General features: G+C 35.3%; 1 protein-coding gene across 2 annotated transcripts; it reads left to right on the top strand.

The window, feature by feature from the left end:
* The first annotated feature begins 209 nt into the window (after window positions 1-209).
* sigmar (Tumor necrosis factor alpha-induced protein 8-like protein sigmar) lies at window positions 210-17,765 on the top strand. 2 transcript variants are annotated; one of them, XM_046617329.2, is made up of 6 exons: window positions 212-490; window positions 6,845-7,105; window positions 7,355-7,542; window positions 13,227-13,305; window positions 15,666-15,934; window positions 16,473-17,765. In XM_046617329.2, exons 2-6 carry the CDS (start codon window positions 7,081-7,083, stop codon window positions 16,824-16,826), a joined length of 915 nt encoding a protein of 304 aa, XP_046473285.1. In that variant the 5' UTR covers window positions 212-490; window positions 6,845-7,080; the 3' UTR covers window positions 16,827-17,765. The 2 variants fall into 2 exon arrangements, 1 of the variants encoding a protein (XP_046473285.1); XR_006882193.1 differs by lacking the exons at window positions 13,227-13,305; window positions 15,666-15,934; window positions 16,473-17,765 and having other exon boundaries at window positions 210-490; window positions 6,845-7,249; window positions 7,355-7,637.
* Window positions 17,766-20,192: the final 2,427 nt, after the last annotated feature.

The following is a 20,192-nucleotide window of genomic DNA, read 5'->3' as shown; positions in this document are numbered from 1 at the left end:
ACCTAGTCACTTGTTGGATCTTTGCGATATCAGCGCCGTTCAGCGTCAGCCTGCGCAAGCCTTATTGTACGGATTTTTAATACGGGATCAAAGGTACAAAAATTGGACTCCTTTACCTCCTTTACTCTAGTCTCCATGGTTTCCTCACTGATTTCTCCCACCCATGCACTGTGCCCCCACCACGTGATTGGATTCCATGGTAACCGAGCGGGACGTTGATCACAACAGGCGACACTCGGCGACGAATGCGTATTGCGTAGTGACGAGTGAGCGCTGGTCTCTCGCGTTGTGGGTTTTGGGGTTTTTACGTGCCTCAACGCTGGACATAATCGTAAATTTGTCTGCAGTGTCATGTTTGATCATAGCAAAGTGATTTCCAGGATGGTGTAGCAAATACGGATTCCCAACAACAACATATTACACGTTGAAGCACTTGAGGAAATTTTTCAACCGAGCTGTGTCGCTATTTGCGACTTAAACTGCATCCGAGGTTAGTTGTAGGGTAAATCAGAATTTTGAAATTTCATATCAGTTCTTCATATTAGCAAGAATATCATTATATCATTTACCTAATTGTATTGACGTAAAACAAAAATATGTGAGAACAAATGAGAATGATTCTGAAAGTCTCGAGATATCTTAATTGTTGACTCAAGATGTGCAAATGCCGTAAACACTGGGCAAATTTGCGTGACTATTCGATGTTCCCGAACGGCCCGGGGATAATTATATTTTTCTACACTTATTTAATACTTCGTTCGATGAACTCGTAAGTTACGTTTTATTATAACGTTTTAACGTGTTTCGAACGACTTCAGGGTACTTGGGGGCAGTTTTTGAATCATCTGCAATCGTTATATGACAAGTAACTGACCACATAATTTTTTGCAAGTTAGGCCGAAAGCTATAAACGAATAATCGTATTATTCAACTTGAGTTGTTAATCGCAAAACAATATAATTTCCGTTAGGTGTTCACGCTCTTCCGTGCTTCAAAAGGATCGCACTTCTGGCCCACAAGGGTTCGCGGTTCTTAATATATCTTCAGTCAACGCCCTAACAATATATCGTTGCATTTATTTGTCTTGTTATAACAACTCTTAAAAGTATTTTCAACGTAACTCCCTTATACATGACGTCTAAATGAATTGAGTCAGGAAAAAAGGTATCTTACTGGCGTAAATTATACATATTCTCAGACTTTAAGCTTACTTTTCTACAACTGCTCGAAATATATCGCATGGAAACCTGCCTAGTTGCTATACTTTTTTTTTGAAATCTGGAACTTGATTCGCATGTGTATGAAAATCTGTCAAATTGCACGTAAATGCAAATTTTTCGATCTGGCTGCGATTTTAATATGTGTACGAAAATCCGTTAAATCTTAAATCTTATGGCAGTACCGTTTACGCGAAACATGTTGACCAATTATTTCATCGAATTTTTATAATGATTTTACATAAAATTTGAACACACCGCGGTTATTCAGTAGGTAGAGCGATCTATCGACGCGGACGCAGCTATCGCATCGGCTAGAATTTATCACGTGCAATGATATCGCAGTAACATTTATATATTTTTGACTTGTTCAACACACCGCCAAAGAATTGTCATAATTGCTCTGAGGCCTAAATTTTAGAGCTTTTCATAATATCGTAGCACAAAAGATTATATATCAAAATGGCAGCCAAATCCAAAGATTTCCATCTGATCGTTTACTTATAATTGGCGAAATTGCCGACAGGTCCTTTTATTTCCTTCTAGTATTTTCTTAAATTATGAAATCACACAATTACTCGTCAGCTATGACGAGTGTACGACAAGAATTAAGTGCCTTTGCAACACGGACCAATGCGCGACGTAACGAACGAAGGAACGCGTTAGTCATAAAACGGACTCATTCGTCCGGTTGTGATATCAGTAAAGCGGTTCAGGCAATGCTATACTCAAGTAAAATATGATTGCAGATTTTCGATGACTTTTGAGAGACGCAACTAAATACAATTTTTCACCGTCCAATGCAATTTAGATATCATAGAAAGGCACTTGCTGCATGTAATCTGCAAATAGTTGTCTTTTTTTTTTTTTTTTAACCATTTTAACCAGTTATTGCATAAAATTATTCTACAAAGATCGGTGTGTCAAGCAATCATCATGCCGCGTTCTGAAGTCGCGAGAACAATGCCAGAGCTTGTGATATTACCTCTAGTTCTAGACATGAAAAATTTTCTATATATCTGTTTTTTTTATTGGTCATAGATGTTAAGCTATGCTCATTCAAAGTACTGCACGAAATTCATAGCAAAAATTATTGATTATTGCGTACGCTGAAATACGCGAGCTGTAAACTAATTGTGAATCATGAAGCAACTGAATGAAGTAGCTGTGGCAGCTACTCCCACTTGCATGTAATTACGCGGCAAAAAGCGACATACATGCATTTTTATTACTTTCACTGTATATACAAGTGTAAGTATACTAAGAATGCTCTACATGCTCCGTATGTGAACAAAGAAAACCTTGTTTTCTGTACACAGCGCAGCGTTAGATTTCTAAGATTTCTCGCAACGTGTGATGTTGCCGGTAGAAAAATGCAGCCATCTCATCTGAATTACAGCTAATAAACATACCTAGTACATTAATTTCTTGTATTTTTGTTAATTAAATATTCTATTTATTTCATCAAGGGATAAAATATATGATACAGAGGCAGAAATAAAATTAAAATATATTGGTGTTCTTGTGAATTCCGTTATTATGAATTTCTAAAGGTAAAATTTTCATGTCCAATACATTGGTACAATATCTGAGAATACTTGCAAGAGATGTGTATCCAACTTCACATTCAATGTACAACTGTTGTGGGACACGGTTGTTCTAAAAACAAAAACTCGATGATCCATATTTTTGAAATATCAAAATAGTTTTGCAAACATGAACGAACTTTTTTCGGTAATTTCTATAAAATATTACTCTCTGTAAATTTTTTCAAATTTTTTTATTTACTCCTATCGGAAATGGTTTTTTTTTTTTTTTTAATTCGTATATCATGGAAGATTGAAGTCGGACAAAGAGAACTTCAATACAAAAAAGTTTTATTTTTACATGAACTATTCAGTGCAATATATGTTATATTTTTGATGGCATCACAAACGCTATATTTTCGGTGAAAAAAAATGGAAATTGTTTCCCTTTCAAAGCGACATCTTTCAATTCGCTGTAAATTTTACAGGGTATTTAACAGTGTATTGGGAACGTATAAAATCACAGATCCAAGAGTGCAAAAAAAAAAAAATGGCCGAGTTATCGGAGACCGCCCCATATGTTACCACTTGGAACTTTTCACGCAATGAATATTTTACTACGTCAGATTCACCCATCATTTTTATACCATGGACGATTTTTCTATCAGTCCACAGTTATTGAATAAGTTTCTTGCACGTTTACTCATTTCGTTGTTTGCGGACTATCAGCGTTATGTCACACGGAAAATCAACTTAAAAATATTTAGCCACATCATTTATTTACCGTTTCACCTTACACAAGCGATCAAATTTCGGAATAAAGCCCCGGGATGAGAACTAATTTTCTCATGCTGTTTCAAAAAACTAATTAGAATTTTGCTGATCACAGATGTTACATGCGGGTATTATTATTCCTGTTTCGTAACTAGCGGAACCCTAAAATATTGTTGTTGGACTTAGGCATGATCTGCGATAAAATAACAGAGCAATTTGTTCTCTTAATTAGATAATATACTTTTGAGAGATGGATAGAAGTTATTACTAGAGTAGCGGTGGAATTACATGGTTGACGAATAGTTGAACTAACTAGCACATAAGATTTCTAATAGTTTCAAAAACCTATAATACGGCAATTCCCAGTGTGCCTTAAAAACCATGAAATACGCATTGTAAAAAATATCTGAGAACTGTAATGTTTTATTAAACATTTGGACATCTTTTTAACGGAAGTTGTCATGCATTTTTTACATAGCAAAATCGATGAATATAATGTATCATTTCTTGCTACGCAAAAGTTGGACAAATATGTACTTTTTGAAGCGTGAATTGGCTCGTCCCGTAGACGTTAACTCGATACTTCACGTCGCAGTTATAATTTGATCCACTCGTATATTTACGCTCAAGGGTACCGCGTATGTATGCGAGGAGAGGAAAGATGTATTCACATCGTCCAGAGCCAGGTGGCATGGGGTGTCTTTTGAAAAGTCTCGGATATTAACGAATAAGGGGTTCTTACCAGTTACACAGCTGCCGGTACCCCAGCAACAGCTGCTTCTTGGCGATGCAAAGCGTTGGTGATATACGTTCGCTTTACAACGTAACTTTGAAAGCAATCAGATGTTTTACGGTGAAAATACCTGTTAAGAAATGTAATACAACAGGGGTTGCAATAATAATTGACGTGATGTCTGAGGAATACAATAGTCCAAAAACAGTAGAAATGTGTACCTATATTATGTAAACGTAAATACATATCATCTGGTTTTGCATTCCTCGTAACAGAAATTTGATGAGCTACTTGCACTGAATAAAAATTAGTCAAATAGCTATAGATACAAACTTCTTTATTATGTTTTGTTGCTCTGCACCTCACGAACAAAGTCGCAAATTTTTAAGTATTCGGCAATCAAACGTCAGTACCTACATTTAACAGACCGCCACTTAATCAAGTTTTATAAACATTGGCCATAAAAAGTCGAAGCATTTTTAGGTCGAAAAACGAACGTCACGTTCTTCGATCAAACGTGATGTATATTTATATGACAATTGAAAATAAATCCATAGGGTGTTTTCTCAACTTCAAATGGGACCTGTTTAATAATTAAAAAAAATTTCGAAGGAGCTGATGAAAAAGTAGTCGAGTTGACAAAGAATCCTCTATGTTTCTATCTACTCGCCATATGTAGGTCCTTATTAATATGATAACTGAGTCACTGCAGCGATTAACTATATCTCTTCACTATTCATTGCCAACGGCGCGCAATTAGTCGGAGCTGTAGCGCATGTGTAGTGCTGTTCCATCCTGTTTCGTCAAATTGTGGTTGATAATGCTTTCCGTTAATATTTAGTGTCGCATGAATCATTTAAACAGTATGCTGAAGTAATATAAAAGCATTTCCTAAGGCCTGGGTCGAAACTCACAAAAAACGTCGCGCAGAAATGCTCAGGAAACCTGAAGGAAAAAACACAGAAAATTTCAAGAAAACCTAAACTTCACAATATTTTATAGTATGTGAGATTTTCCTGCTGGAAATCTTCACATCGAACTTATGGTTTGTTTCTTTTGAGAGCACGAACGTTTAGAAATATACGTTCGATTACGACAAGCCGATCGTGTGAAAAAAAAAAAACCGCAAAAATGGTCAAGGAAAATCAGGTAATTGCGTTATACATTCTAATGTCGATAGAGAGATTTAAAAAAGAAAGGAAACTAAATATACGATATATTTGGCAATGATTGCGTAAAGACTATCATACAAACGCTATATTAAAAATATTTGACGTCCGATTTATTTAAGATTCCAGGCAAGTTCCAATAAGCCACTTTGTAATACTAGCATGGCGATGTTCGGACATAATTTAATTTCCAAGCGCCGTGCTACTTATTAATGTCCTCGCAATTTTTCCGACCTTCTTGTACCCACTCGGTACAGATAGAGAAAAGATTTGTTGAATTTACCGAAGATGTCAATCAAATATGGCGAAAGAAATGCTTTTTTTTCAATTCAAAGTTATGTTTAGTACAGAGTAGAATTATTTGATTCGACAAAAAAATGGCCAACACAACAATTCGTGGTATAAAGTAAAACCTGATTTACTTGAACTAACAATAAAATTCTTTTGCTATTATCAGGTTGTCATATTTTGTAAATTCAACAATTTTTTACGCGCATCAGCGAATCAATGTGTTGATCAATGTCAAGTGAAGTAAAATTGTGGAATTCATTTCTTGGGAAGTCTAGGTTTTTAGTTAGTACCTAATGAAATAATCTATTTTTTTAACATTACAGTTCTTTACCCTACCAGACACTCATCAATTATTCGGAATCGATACTTTTTTTTCACCTGATGCATCAATTTTCAGAATCGAAACGAAACGATTTTTTAACCCCACAACTCATAACTGAGGTCCGAACGCACCCCACGCGATTTTTAGTCTTCGAATGGGTTTTTCATTAACTAAATGTAAATAAAATCATATTTCTCGTACACCATTCTCTTTATGAAAAAAAAAAAAGAAGAAAACCACGTCTGTTTATCAGCAGCATAGGATAGTTCGTACCCCACCCCAGTCATGCGTTTCAAGGTAGAAAAATAAAGTCATCAGTTGTAGGGTTAAATATATATTCCGCACAACTGTAGCTCGAAGTCCTGTAGGGATTGGCAAGAAAAATGTCGAGCTCCCTGTGCGTGCGAGGTTTCGTTCACAGAAAGCTCACGCTATAATCCGTACACACATACATACCTCCTTGCACCGTCGTAATATAGGTGGTGTTGCGTGTAGTATTGATTTTCAGCAGCTCTAGGAATAAAGACGTTGCATTATACTTGTAGTTTAACTGAAAAATTACGTATAGGCTCGTACTTGTGTACAGAAAAGATTCGAGCCGTTTGCTACGAGAACGAGTTCTTGCATACGAATTCAATAGTATTGACCTATTAGCCGTACTATAATTGAACAAAAGTATGAGGCGTGAGAACTCGTTCAACTTTCTACAATTTGTCTAAGCGTATGGGGAATTTATAGGTATAGTGATGTAAATGTTTTGAAAAAGGATCACTTTTAACGATACAATTGTTTGTTTTTTGTTTTCCTTTTAGTCAGAGTGAAGTATTGCGATAGAAGGACGTTTGGTTATAAGGGTCTTATAACATCCATCCCGGAACACCTCAGGTGTAAAAAACACTGATCTCTGTATTAATTCGATGCGATATGGTATAAACAGCCTTGTCACCCTTGTGACCCTTGTCACAGATAGAAGTCATGTTACTTGTGATCAATTTGACAAATTTAACATGGCCGCTCACCCGAACTTGCGTGTGTAATAAGTGGTTCAATGTACCCGAGTGCAGTAATTTTCTGTGAGGTACTTGTGCTAACGAAAACAAAAATTGTTTATGACACACGCAAAATGTTGTAATAGCGCTGACTTGTACATATTGTAGAAAAAGAGGTGGGGCAGAATAAAGGACACTTGACAAACGAGTTTTGTAATATATACAGATGTGAGGTTATGTGTACTTTAATTACTTTACTCGTTGTGATGTTGAATAAAATTAAACAGAAGTAATATGTCCATTCTGCACATAATTTTTCTGTCATCTCCTTAGCAGAAAGAAATGCTCGACGACCTTACAGAATTCTCGGAGGATGCTTTCGATTGATTACTTCGAAAATTAATCCGATTTTCATCAATCAATTGCCAGCAGGATTTCGACTGAAGTTTACCAACATCCATTTGGAACACTCGTCTTTGGAGTTTTACCTAATTAATCATTTCACAGCAAAGAATTATATGGTATGTTTACAACTGTGTCATGAAAATCCGAGACACAACCAATTTATATTTGTAATATCGATCATAAATAAAACTGACTAATCTCGTGAAAATCACATTATTTCGTGGTTATTCTTGTTACAAACTGTAAAACGATTTATTAAAATACTCTTACTTATATGTATTATAAGACTTGAGGGGAACCGAAGGCCCGGGGGGATATTGCAGTATTCTGCTATGTCGACTCGATTGTACGTTGAAACTTCCCACTTAGAGAATATATAGCTCTTCGAGAGAGCCTACTGGAAGAAAAGCTGGGAGACAGAGAGAGGAACGGTCGAAAATTGGTACTTTTTTGATATCGTTAACAGGAGATGGACGCACGTTAAGTGTATGAAATTATTGCATTTACCTAAGATTGAAAAAAAAAATCAGATTTAAATTATGAATAAGGGCTTCGATATCAATTTGTCATTTTAAACCGCTTTAGAAGAATGAATAATTTACTATACTCGTTGATGTCACTCCACGACTGCTTATTTTTTTTTGGAAAACTGTTTCGTACAAATTTATCGAAACAATTTTTTCCTCTCAATAGTCAATTTGATACGTATTACCAATTGTTGATTAGAATTAACATCAGTGTGATTTTGAACAATTAACTACGATAACAACGTTATAACATAAATAGTCGTGGTGGGATTTTACAGAATCGACTATCAAATAAAATGACTCGTCTGCAGAGTAAAACGAACGAGTATATTTTTCTCTGTTTTAAAACGATTTTAAATAAATAATCGATATTCAAGGACTTGTTCTCTTTTTTGAATCCTTCGGAGAGTCACTGATAGAAATCTTGGAAGAATGAAACAGCGGTATGCATCAGACGTTGCCGGAAGACAGTAAAACTTACCACGTTTGTTGAGTCAAGAAAATGAACTTCAACTCAATCCGTCTAGTGTCAGTAACTTGCTTGACTAGGTCACAATTTACAATATAGACTTGCCTCTACTTGTTCTCGCTCTGATCGTACGTGTTCGATCAACTAGGTATTTATGAATTTAGCCCGAGGTGGACTATGTCGGATTAGGCGATGACGATTGCACAGGCAGGTGGTCGTCGTCCGTTACAACGCATTACTATACATTTAGCTACGAAGCTGGTGCAAAATTCGAGTCCCTCTACCCGAATGACTTGCGATTATTTCAGAGAAACCTAATCGAAGACATGAATTCATTGGTCTGAACATAAATGGGCCGTGCCATCGAAACCAAAAGTTAGGAAAAGTCGAGGGAATCCATCGTTTAAAAATCTCCACCATCGTTATTTGCGACAACGATGCAGCGAACACTAATGAAACTCCACTACCCTGTATGCAATAGAAGTGCAATTCTGAGAAACTTCGAATAACAGAAGCTCAGATATCAACAATTTGAGAAAACGTTTTGTAATTGGACCGTGCAAAATGTTTGAACTCTAATGTTATTCATTCGTTTATAACGTTTTGGAGCTTATTGCACTCTCCGTAGGAATCTTCAGGGAACATCTAAATTTGTTTTCACAAATAATCACTCCAAAGTGGCTAGAAATAGCTTTGTGTAAGTACGATCCATCAGATATTCGTCAACAATTACATTTGCGGATAACAACTGTACTATAACCTAAAATTTCTCGAATGTTAAATAAAAAGTAAGAATTTATTGACAGTCGAGGTAGAGTCACAAGAAGTCGCACAGTGACTGTGAAAATGCAGAGTTGATATCTTTTAGAGTGATTCATAAGAATATTAGACTCTTAAATTAAAATAATTGCGGTACTTGCAAATCATTGTATTAAATTGTGTAATGGATTCGAATATCGATAGTTAGTATATTGCTCTGTAAAGAGCATAATAAAGTCTTGCACGTTTCGTATAAACCATTATACGAAAAATGTGAGTCACGTGGTATCGTGAGTTACGCTGGCTTACGACTCCTGCGATATACTTCGCACACAAGAACCAATGTATTGAATAAATAATACCGATCTAAAGAAAATTTGTTTTGTGGTAAAAAAGAACGGTGTTTGATGTGAAGTTCTTATCCTAAATAAACACCCACGTTATTAATAGGTGGTAGATATTTACAAATTACTTTAATGTTTGATTAATAGTTCCACCTGTTTCTTCTACAAGTCAGGGACTCCACACGTGTCAGATCATAAACGCATCACATAAATTAGCACGAAATAATGTAATGGCGGATCTGCTCGTCGGGTGAGATCGGAACAGTTCGGAAACATTCGACAATTTTGCGCAATGTTTTTTCGTATAGACGTTTAGAATTTCTCTCAAATCCTATTTGCAGAAAGTGTAAGTGCCTTTCAATTTAATACGCGTTTTTATTAAGAACGTTCAAGTTTCCTACATCTTTTATAACTTATGTTATTCAAAATACTTACTTTTACAGTAATTTTTGGAAAATTTGTCATTTATCCCTATCACTTTTTCACACTCACTATTTTCCAATAGTAATTAATACTTTTTGTAAACTTCGCTCCTCTTTTCTTCTGCTTTACATATATAAAACTGAACATCTTTCTGTCTGTACGAAGTTCACTTATAACTCCAGAACTAGCGAATTGTTGCTGATTCTTTTTTTTTTCTGTCGATAGCGACAACGTCGGGCCAGGTTTTATGCTATATTTCGTATATGCCTATCTATGCGAACGCTGAGTAAACTCTTACCGATAGAGGAAAGTAATTTTCAAGACTTTCCAAGGTCTCGACGAGCTCTATAAAAAAGTTCGCGAGAGCATATGACTATGTCTGATAGTTTTGCCACAGGAAGCATGTGAAACTAGTCGCGGACGGAGCAGCAATGGACTGCTAGTTTAGAAATACTATGATCTCCTATTATTGTCGGAATGACTACTGTTGTACCTCGATTATCTCTAAATTTGTATATTTTACTATAATTATAAATGAGCAATAAAGCTAGCATGTCATACCAAGAGTCTTTCGAAATATAAAAAAAATTTATATTTCGAAGCAATTGGCTTCTATCTGAACATCATTGTTAAAAGAATTTTTTTTTTGCCCGAAATGAATTTTGCGTACTTCTATTCAACATATATCTAACAAAATTCTAATAATATCTCGATATTTTTAAAAAAATTTTTTTAAGGGGTCCGTCGTGTCCCACGTTACCCTAACTATGCGTAAAATTTATTCGAAAATCGAAACGGATAAGGGTTTTTTTTTTTTTTCGAGTGTTCGAAGATATTTGGAATACACGATGTATTTTAACCCTAGAACTCACGTACGGGTAGTTAACTACCCCAGCCGTATTTTAAACTGCGCTCTTGACCTAAAAATTGACATTCAATTTTACTTTCATACTCCAATAAACGTATTTGACTTGTTATTATGAAATTTAAGCGTCAAGAATCGCATACATTATCTAAAGAAATATACTTCACACACCGAAGCTATTTCCTTCATTAACTCGCTACTTTATATTTTTACGCGCGTGAACTTGGCGGTTTGTATAACAGGGTTCGTACGTGTAGAAAAAAGCTGGAAAACCGGGAAAGCTCAGGGAATTTCGAAAAAAAAATAAACTCGTTCTTATGCAAAGTACTATCGATCTTAAGAAAAAAATAATCGCACGTAAAATTTTGTTTCGTCGCACCCCTTCATACATTCTATGTATATTATTTAATAATAATAATTATGATACTTAATGCCAAATTTTCTTTCGGTTTTTTCGTACGGAAAATCGCAGGCTGTTGTTTATAAATTATTAATCAGATAATAAAATAGTTATAATACTATATAATATTGAAGATATTAGTATTAATGTCTAAGAGAAATTCATTAATCTGCGAGAAGTACCCAACGGTTCTTTGTTGCCTTTGCGCTACAGCAGTTGAATGAGTTATACGATTTCTGCCTCAATTTGTTATTACTAATTATATACTATCTTTAAAATAAAATAGCTAAAAAACGTATGAAAATCCCTTACAAACACTTTTCTTGTTACGTTTTTATTAACTTTTTTCGTATTATCGTATTCCGTATTTTTCCCGTTTTCATATCCCAAAATAAATATGTTTTTTTTACCGGGAGATAGATATATTTATCTTTCTCTGACAGTTTCATGTATCCTTTTCAAAATCGCATTAGAAATTTGGATATCGGTTCATTACAAAAAGGATCTGAGATTTTATTCCAAAAACTGACGTTCTACCAGTTTTTTTGCACTTTTTGGTAGTTAATTAAATTTTGCACCGACTAAATTTCAACAAAATTATATTTCCTGTTTACCATTCGTTTCTTTATTAAAAAAGGAAAATATTTATGTACTTACAAGTCCCATTATTGCTTTTAGAACGATCTTACGAACGAGAAACTCGTGGGGTTGTTAACAACCCCACTCACGGCGTTAGAAGATAAAAAAAAGATACACGTGCTCTAGGGTTAAAGATAGAAAAGGTTTAACCTTGGATACGGTACAAAATTAAATAACGTATGTATTTCAAGTCGCTACTCCATGCTGTAATTTGAATGTCTCGTAGAAAGAGGCTGTTGTTGAATTTTCAGAGTAAAGCACACCAAGAATTGACGAGAACCGTAACCAGTCTGTTGAAATTTGAGTGATAAAAGTAGAAATCATAACAGCCTCAGGTGTTAAAATTTCTGTTACTGCACTTGGCGTCAGATAATGATTATCAGTCGCTTCACTTCGTGGTTAGTAATTTTGTGCCTGATGCGCGTATCGAATACTTGGTCCAAATGGGGCCATAGAATTCTTATTACACATACGATCTACATCATGCTCGTATTATCTACTTGTAAATAGTCGTATTTCATGCTAATCAGTTGAGAGCTTATCTTTTATAATTAGAAAGTGTTCCATACGACAAACTCTTGTGCAGAGTAAACGTGGCAGTTTTCATTGTTTTTTTGTATTCCGAAGAATCCTCCAGTTGTACAACGAAATAACTTTACCTCCGTGTAACAATTATCCTGTTAAACGGGAAACAACTTGTTACAAATCAAATACGCTAGTATTTCATTATTTTCAAAACGTTTCGTCAAAACGATAATGCTGAATTGTAATTTCTAACGTGCTCTTTGCATCCGCTCATTCCAAAAGGAACCGAATCATTATTCTGAGAAGATATTACAAACATGGCATAATAGCTTATTTTTACAGCATTTTTCATATTTTTTGTTAATAAAGCTATGTCCTTTATTCCCTGTTTGCACATGCGTTTTATTTTAGTTTTTCGACTTAGGTGATTAATGTTATACTTGGTGATCATTTTAACATCAACGAAGTTCCCATTTACATATTTTATTCCAATTTGTGTATATGAATGAATCGACATTAATCTATGACGTAACGAGTAATGGAATTTGTGAGTTCTGATAAAAAACTTCACAAAAATTTCCAATTACATTTTGCTGCCATTATTCCGCATGGACTTTTGCTAGGACAGATTTTACATACAAAAAAAAAAAAAAACAGGCTTAATCAATTTTTGCGCTCAAGACCATTATTATTATACTTCAATTTTCTTCGGATAAAAAACTAGTCAACCAAACTCCAATTTGGGGATCTTTTACAAATATTTTGGAAACACATTATATTTCGTGCTGTTTCGCTTCTTAATGCCCCATTTAACATAACGATAATTTGTCCTAATTATTTTTGTTTCAGCTGGCGTGGGGAACTGCAGTTATGGAGTTACAGAGCTGGCTACTTTACCATCTCGTAGCAGTCACCGACTGTAATCAAGGTAGGCAGCCATGAATTTTCATTTGTTGGTCTTCCAGAGCCCGAAATAGTGACGAAAAATATTACGAAATATGGGAATGCAAATTCGTCAGTCACACGAATTTTTAGGAAAACCATGCGAAACAGTCAGCTATTACTTTCTTCTCGATCCGTAATCTACTGTATTGTGTCTAAAGCTTGATTGTTGACACGATTTACGATATAAAAACAGTCTTGACATACGATTGTCAACAGGAGTCAGCCCGTGTAATCGTAACAAGTCTCTACTTGTCAAGTAACATTACCTGTGAAGATACATGTAATATAGATTTATAAACACATAAATCTAGTGCGTATGATATCGGCGCTTTTGCTGAAATCTGCGGCATGCTTTCGAATGTTTTTTGGAATGCATATTAAATTATTCCTCTTGTGTTTTTATTCTTATTTTCAAACTTGTTCGTTTGATTTTAGCGCTCTCATTAACCCTTCGTGGTCACCAAGGGTCCAAACGACCCCGCATGCAACTTTAACCTAAAACTACTATAAACCATGGAGCTTTTTGGATTTTTTTTTATCTCAAAGTATCGTATCTCAAGAGTATCACCCTGAAATTTTATGAAAAAAAAGATGTAAATTGCAGAAGTTGTGATTTTTATTTTTTTTCTTTAAGCATATTTTACGCGTCGGACCCTTGATAATTTTTTCGCTATTTTGTAATTCGATTAAAATATAATACCGTTAATTTCACATTCTAGAATGTTTAAACTAGTATCCTGAATTTGTACGAGTCATTCGGAACGATACGGTAACGCAGCAGAAGTTCAAACACGATTAGGGTCATTATGTTCCCATGTGACCAGCGTGTTACAGCCAGAACGTGTGACCACGGAGGGTTAATTTAATCTACTAAAGTTTTAGCGAAAATTTTTTTTCTCATTTCTTCCCAGTAATTAAAAATTGATATTTAGCTATTTTTAAGCAAATTTCACCGAAATCCATTCGATCAGAAATCTCAATATTGACCGGTCGAGTTAGAATATATAGTAACGAACTTAGCATTAATTTATATCGGTTTATGGTAATATTACGGACAAAGAGTCTGAACATTCGCCAAATTTTAATATATCCGTCTTTATTCTTGAATATAAGTAACGAACATCAAATTACACATCATTTTACCTACACATTTTTATGTGTTTATATTTGATTTAATTTTTACTGCGCTTCATTTCAATCCTTCGACCTAGCATTAATTTGAATTTTGTTTTGGTTTATTAATCATTATCACGTTTTATTTTGAAAAGCATAAGATACTCAGTCGTCTTGAGTTCGTTTGGTTCATTTTCCTGGGTTTGAACGACGTGCGACTTCCCTTATTTGCACTTTTTCTTTGGACTCCGTTATCAAGAGGAAACTGCGGTCTACCAATGTTTGATGGTAAGTATGTAAACACTCTTATTGTTAATTACGCCTATTGGTGCACAGTTATACGTCAGCATTCTGTAGGATACATATCCTGTACGTTTCATCATGCCATGCCGTCGTTGCAAGTAGATTGAGATATTCCTGTACTGACTGACTCAAACTGTTATTGAGTACTGGTCTAACTGTTTACGGTTAACTAATTCAGTGTATCCATTTTGACAAGAAAATATCAGTTCACAAAATAGTGCAATAATAAATGAGAAGCACGATATCTATGAAAGCGCCAACGCAGGGCTCAACACAACAAACGGAGTCACTTCGGGTAACTACCTCGTTTTGTTTGCACAAAAGTATTCTTACGGCATACGCAATTATATCTGTATATATATACTGTGTGTGTGTGTGTGTGTGTGTATATATATATATATATTTATATATAGTACACATAAATTTCCATTCATTTACTCCAAAACCAAAAACGAAAAAAAAAAAAAATACCAAGGAGATACAGTATTATAGGATGACCTGTACATCCTGTAAAGATAATCTCCATTATCTGTATACATATAGGTGTGGCTGATTAAAATATTTGTAGCCTGAAGTACTCTAACGAAGAAACACGTGTGTAACTCGTTCTCATGATTCGAAAGTTGAAGCTAAAGTATCCTAACTTTCGATAACACGTTCATATTAAATTCAAAATATTCAGTAAGGACTGCTTCAGCACATTTACGTACTGGCTGTCATATCAACCTTTCCATGCATAAATTGACAATATTAATGGCTTGATAACAAACGCTCAAAGTTCACTCAGGATTTCAACGTTAATACAGTAAACGATATTTTGACAAAAGTTACGAAACTAATTTATAAGCCGAAAGATCAAAGTCTGAGGTATTTGTCCCAATTACACACCACGGTGAGTCTCTAAAATTCGTTCGAATTTCCATACAGTGATGCAGTCCGCAGCTACGGGTGGCGGAGTATTTCCGGCTGGTAGTAGCGGCGGCAGGGCTCGGGATCTGGGGCTTCGGGCCCAGAAAAAGATCCTGGGACGAGTCGTATCCACCGGAGCAGGGAGATCGTTGCTGATCGACGACGCGACCACGTCCTTGCTCGACAATCTTTATAGACTTGCCGAAAGAGCAGCGAAAAGCAATCCGGCCTTGGACAGAAAACAGCCCGAAAAACTTCTCAAAAATATCGTGAAGTTGTCGATCAAGGTGAGACCCCATCACTGTCTTGTCCTGGGTAAAGTGAATAATCGGAGATCTTATTGTTTTCTGCAATTATGGATTTTGTAATAGTAAACGTGTACTGCACGTATATGTATGTAAATGAAAGTAAATGAGATTTGCAATATATAGTTTCAGTTATCGAAATTCAGTCGAATTGACCTTACGTTAAATGATCCATATAATATTTTCACGAAGTAATTCAGTATATCTGTTGTATTAAATATCACTCATGACGAATGAATCGTAGTTCGAAGAACTACGAAATATTCGCCACGCCGCCGATTGACAGTTGGCCATGAAATTCAACTGAACGCCATATGCGAGTAGCTGTTGATCCGGCTGTTGGTTCCCCTCGTCCTCTGGATCTGACAGAGTTAATCGGCAGGTGGCTCATGGTCCTTACTGCATTCTTACACTCCGAATGATTTATATTATTAGTGTTTATAACAGGTTGATTAACATTTCCTAAACAGGTTAATCAACATTTTTTAATTCTCTTTTTCTTTGTATGGTTTATTTGCAGATCGGCCTTTTGCAACGTAATCAGCAACTGGAAGCATCAGACGAGCCAAAAATCGTAGAGATCAGAGCAGCGCTCAGGGCTGTCGCAATGGCTGTCGTTTCTTTTCACGAGCTGGAGTTCAGCTTCGATAATTCGTATCTGACGCGATCTTTGGAACGATGTAGAACAGCTGTACAATCATTGATAAAAGTGCACCTAACGGGAAAATCCCAGGATCGGTGCGATCAAGTCTTTGACTTTTTGACCCATCCGGAGTTTCTTGAAGCTATTTTCAGACAAAATTCAGAACTCAGACCAACTCTTGGACTCCTAGTCAGTGACATTAACAAAGCTCTCGATGCTGGTCACCTATGATTTGGAATATTCACGATATTACGGCTGAATAAGCATTACTCAAATGTCCAAACGATATTGTAAGAATAAGGTTGAATCAAGGGTTTCAAAGGGTATGCAGAAGAAAGAAAAGTCCTCAAGGTATAAAATACAAAGCATAAGCCCCGTGATCCTTCCCGAGGATGTTAATGTATCCGGATTTAGTCAGATTTATTTATTCACCGGGTTTCGAGCGTTAGGCGTTTATCGTTTAATCTACACTGCAGGGTATAGTCGTAACCGTAAGTGATTTATAACGTAAACGTGCTCAATAATTCGGTATGCAATAATTATGGAATACTCCCTTTATTCTAAGTAGATTTATTGTACTTTATTGTCTCCTATTTATTCCAGTTGGTAATTAATCAAAGTTACTTGCACTCGGTGTTAACAATACCAATTATAATGAAACCAAATAGGAAGGTGAAAAACGAAAATGAAAATGAAAATGAAGCCCTGAAACCTTGTCCCCGATATCAACACTACATTCAGGGTTTTGAAAAATGTCTTAAAAGACGCTGACTCAATTTTACATACCACAAAACAAATGAAATACACATATCATTGCATATCATGTATACAATGCATTTAACGCGAAACTTAGTGTAAATTTTTGTACATACGTAGGCACACCTATTTCGCATAGTCATGAAACACTCGCATTAGTCTCACCACATCACATGCACCGGGATTTCCAATATTAGTTATTAATATCGGGTCTAACCCAGCACTCGGATATGTATTTACACGTTCAAAGTATCTTAAATACATGTATATTCAATGAAGGTTTGAAAAAAAGTCAAAGAAAAAAAACACAATTTTTACACAATATACACCCACTTTACACCTTACATTAAGTAACAATTATTATCGAAAAAAATGTTGTATTAAAAGAACGTTAATAAATTATTTGTAAACACATTATTAAGTACGGATTGGCAGTGTCAGTGTTTTCATTCCCCTGATATTTGTTTTCATCGTAAACAACATTTCCTGTTTAAATCTTCTGTACTACATACGAGGTGTGTTCAAAAAGTAAGGTGACTTTTCTAATTTCGCGGGCTATGTCCGTTCGATCTTCGATTTTTTTTTATGTTATGTTGGTACACTTGTCCCGAACATCTGTACACAGTTTCAAGTGTATAGCATGTTTAGTTTGTTTTTGACAGATACAAAGGTGAGACGTATTTTGGTGTGCTCGGCGATTTTTTGCTATCAAGAAAAATGGATCAAAGAATTTGCATCAAATTTTGTGTAAAAAATGGAATTAAGTGCTCCAAAACACTTGAAATGTTGACAGTGGCATACGGTGAGTCTACTCTTAGTAAAAAAAACGTTTATAAGTGGTACAAGCTCTTCCAAGATGGCCGAGAAGATGCCAATGACGAACCTCGCTCTGGACGCCCCAGCACGTCAACAACAGATGAAAACGTTGAAGCAGTGAAGAAAATTGTTTTGGAAAATCGTCGAATCACTATCAGAGAAGTTGCTGAGGATGTTGGCATATCGGTTGGCTCGTGCCATGAAATTTTTTCGGATGTTTTGGGTATGAGACGTGTGTCAGCGAAGTTTGTTCCGAAACTGCTTAATTTTCACCAGAAGAATCGTCGCATGAGCATCGCTCAGGAGCTGTTGAATGACGTCAATGATGATCCTGATTTACTCAAAAGGGTCATAACTGGTGACGAATCATACCAGCACTTAATTCCATTTTTTACACAAAATTTAATGCAAATTCTTTGATCCATTTTTCTTGATAGCAAAAAATCGCCGAGCACACCAAAATACGTCTCACCTTTGTATCTGTCAAAAACAAACTAAACATGCTATACACTTGAAACTGTGTACAGATGTTCGGGACAAGTGTACCAACATAACATAAAAAAAAATCGAAGATCGAACGGACATAGCCCGCGAAATTAGAAAAGTCACCTTACTTTTTGAACACACCTCGTATTTTATTTGGCGTATTTCCACCATCGTTCTATCATTAAAAAAATAATATTTGAATGAGAGATCTATGGTGGTTTCTAAGACATAATGAATCAAGTATCGTGTACTTTATTCTCTTGCTACGTTATTGCCTTCATTTTACGTGGATAAAATCCAATTACCGCTTCACTTTACTGTTTTTACTGTTTTTAGTGACTTTTTTTTAGGTTAAAATTTTAATTGTGGGAAGCATATTTTTTCTAAGGTAACCAATATTTTTCCAGAATCAACAAAATAACTTCAGAGCTTCAACTTCTTATCAACTGTATTGTTGTTTGCACTTTCAAACTCAAGCTTCTTCTATAGTAAAAAAAAAAAAAATAAAATCACGAATTCTATATTTTGATATGCGCGGGATCCCAAACTATTTGTACTGTAATTCGAACATGATTAGAGACGAAAAACATAAATTAAATAGCCAGTTAACGCTGCGTCTTCTTCAAAAAACTCACAGATCGAGATGATACTGGTTCATGACCCCAAAAGAAGAAAAAAAATAACTATCGAGATCTTTTCTCGATAAAACATACAGCGGATCTGTTTAAACCTTTTGGTACACTTTACTCAGTATTCGAATATGTTTATTACTTTTTGATTTGAAAAATATGAAGTACGATTAGTCGAGATTTGAAGTTCCGCCTGGACCACTGTAAGGTCTTTTCCACCATACTCATTGGCTGCGGGGTACGACGTATGCCAAGCTTGCGCTTCCGGTGAGATTTGATAAACTTCATAATTCCGTGCCATTTCCACGAGGGTTCGTGAAATTGAAAAACAGAATTCCGTATTTCGTGCGTACGTAATTGCAAAGCATTTTAAGGAAGCTCGAGGTTTTTTAAATTTAACGACGGTACTTCGTACGTGATTAAAAACATCACTTGCGTAAAAGTGAACGAATAGATCGTAATATCGGTAAGTTCTAGCCAAGATACACGGCAAATTGTACTCACATAAATGATTTGATGGATACTCATAGATCGCATCGATACACAGTCTAATGCATACTTCAATATTGATTGTGAATATATTTTTATAATACGCAATCCGTAAACACTACATGGAAAATTGAAATGTTCTTCATATTTGGCTCTCTATAAATAACTGAAGTTACTTCCATTGATTAAGATATTTAATTTGATTCGGTATGATAAATTTTTTTTTCCAACACTTTCAATTGAATTATTTTATCTCGAGTCTGAGATTGGTTTTGAAATACCATAGCAAAGAATTTATCTTACTGTTTAAGAGAAGAAAAAATTTCAGTATTACGGTAAAAATGTCAAATTCCAGCGTCAATAGCGATCAGTGACGAATATTACAAATTGTAGTCGTCTGGTTAGGGCGGAAATAAAAAAA

The sequence above is a fragment of the Neodiprion pinetum genome, chromosome 3 (genome assembly GCF_021155775.2).
Source record: "Neodiprion pinetum isolate iyNeoPine1 chromosome 3, iyNeoPine1.2, whole genome shotgun sequence".
Classification (NCBI taxonomy): domain Eukaryota; kingdom Metazoa; phylum Arthropoda; class Insecta; order Hymenoptera; family Diprionidae; genus Neodiprion; species Neodiprion pinetum.
This window is presented reverse-complemented; position numbering and strand designations above follow the sequence as displayed.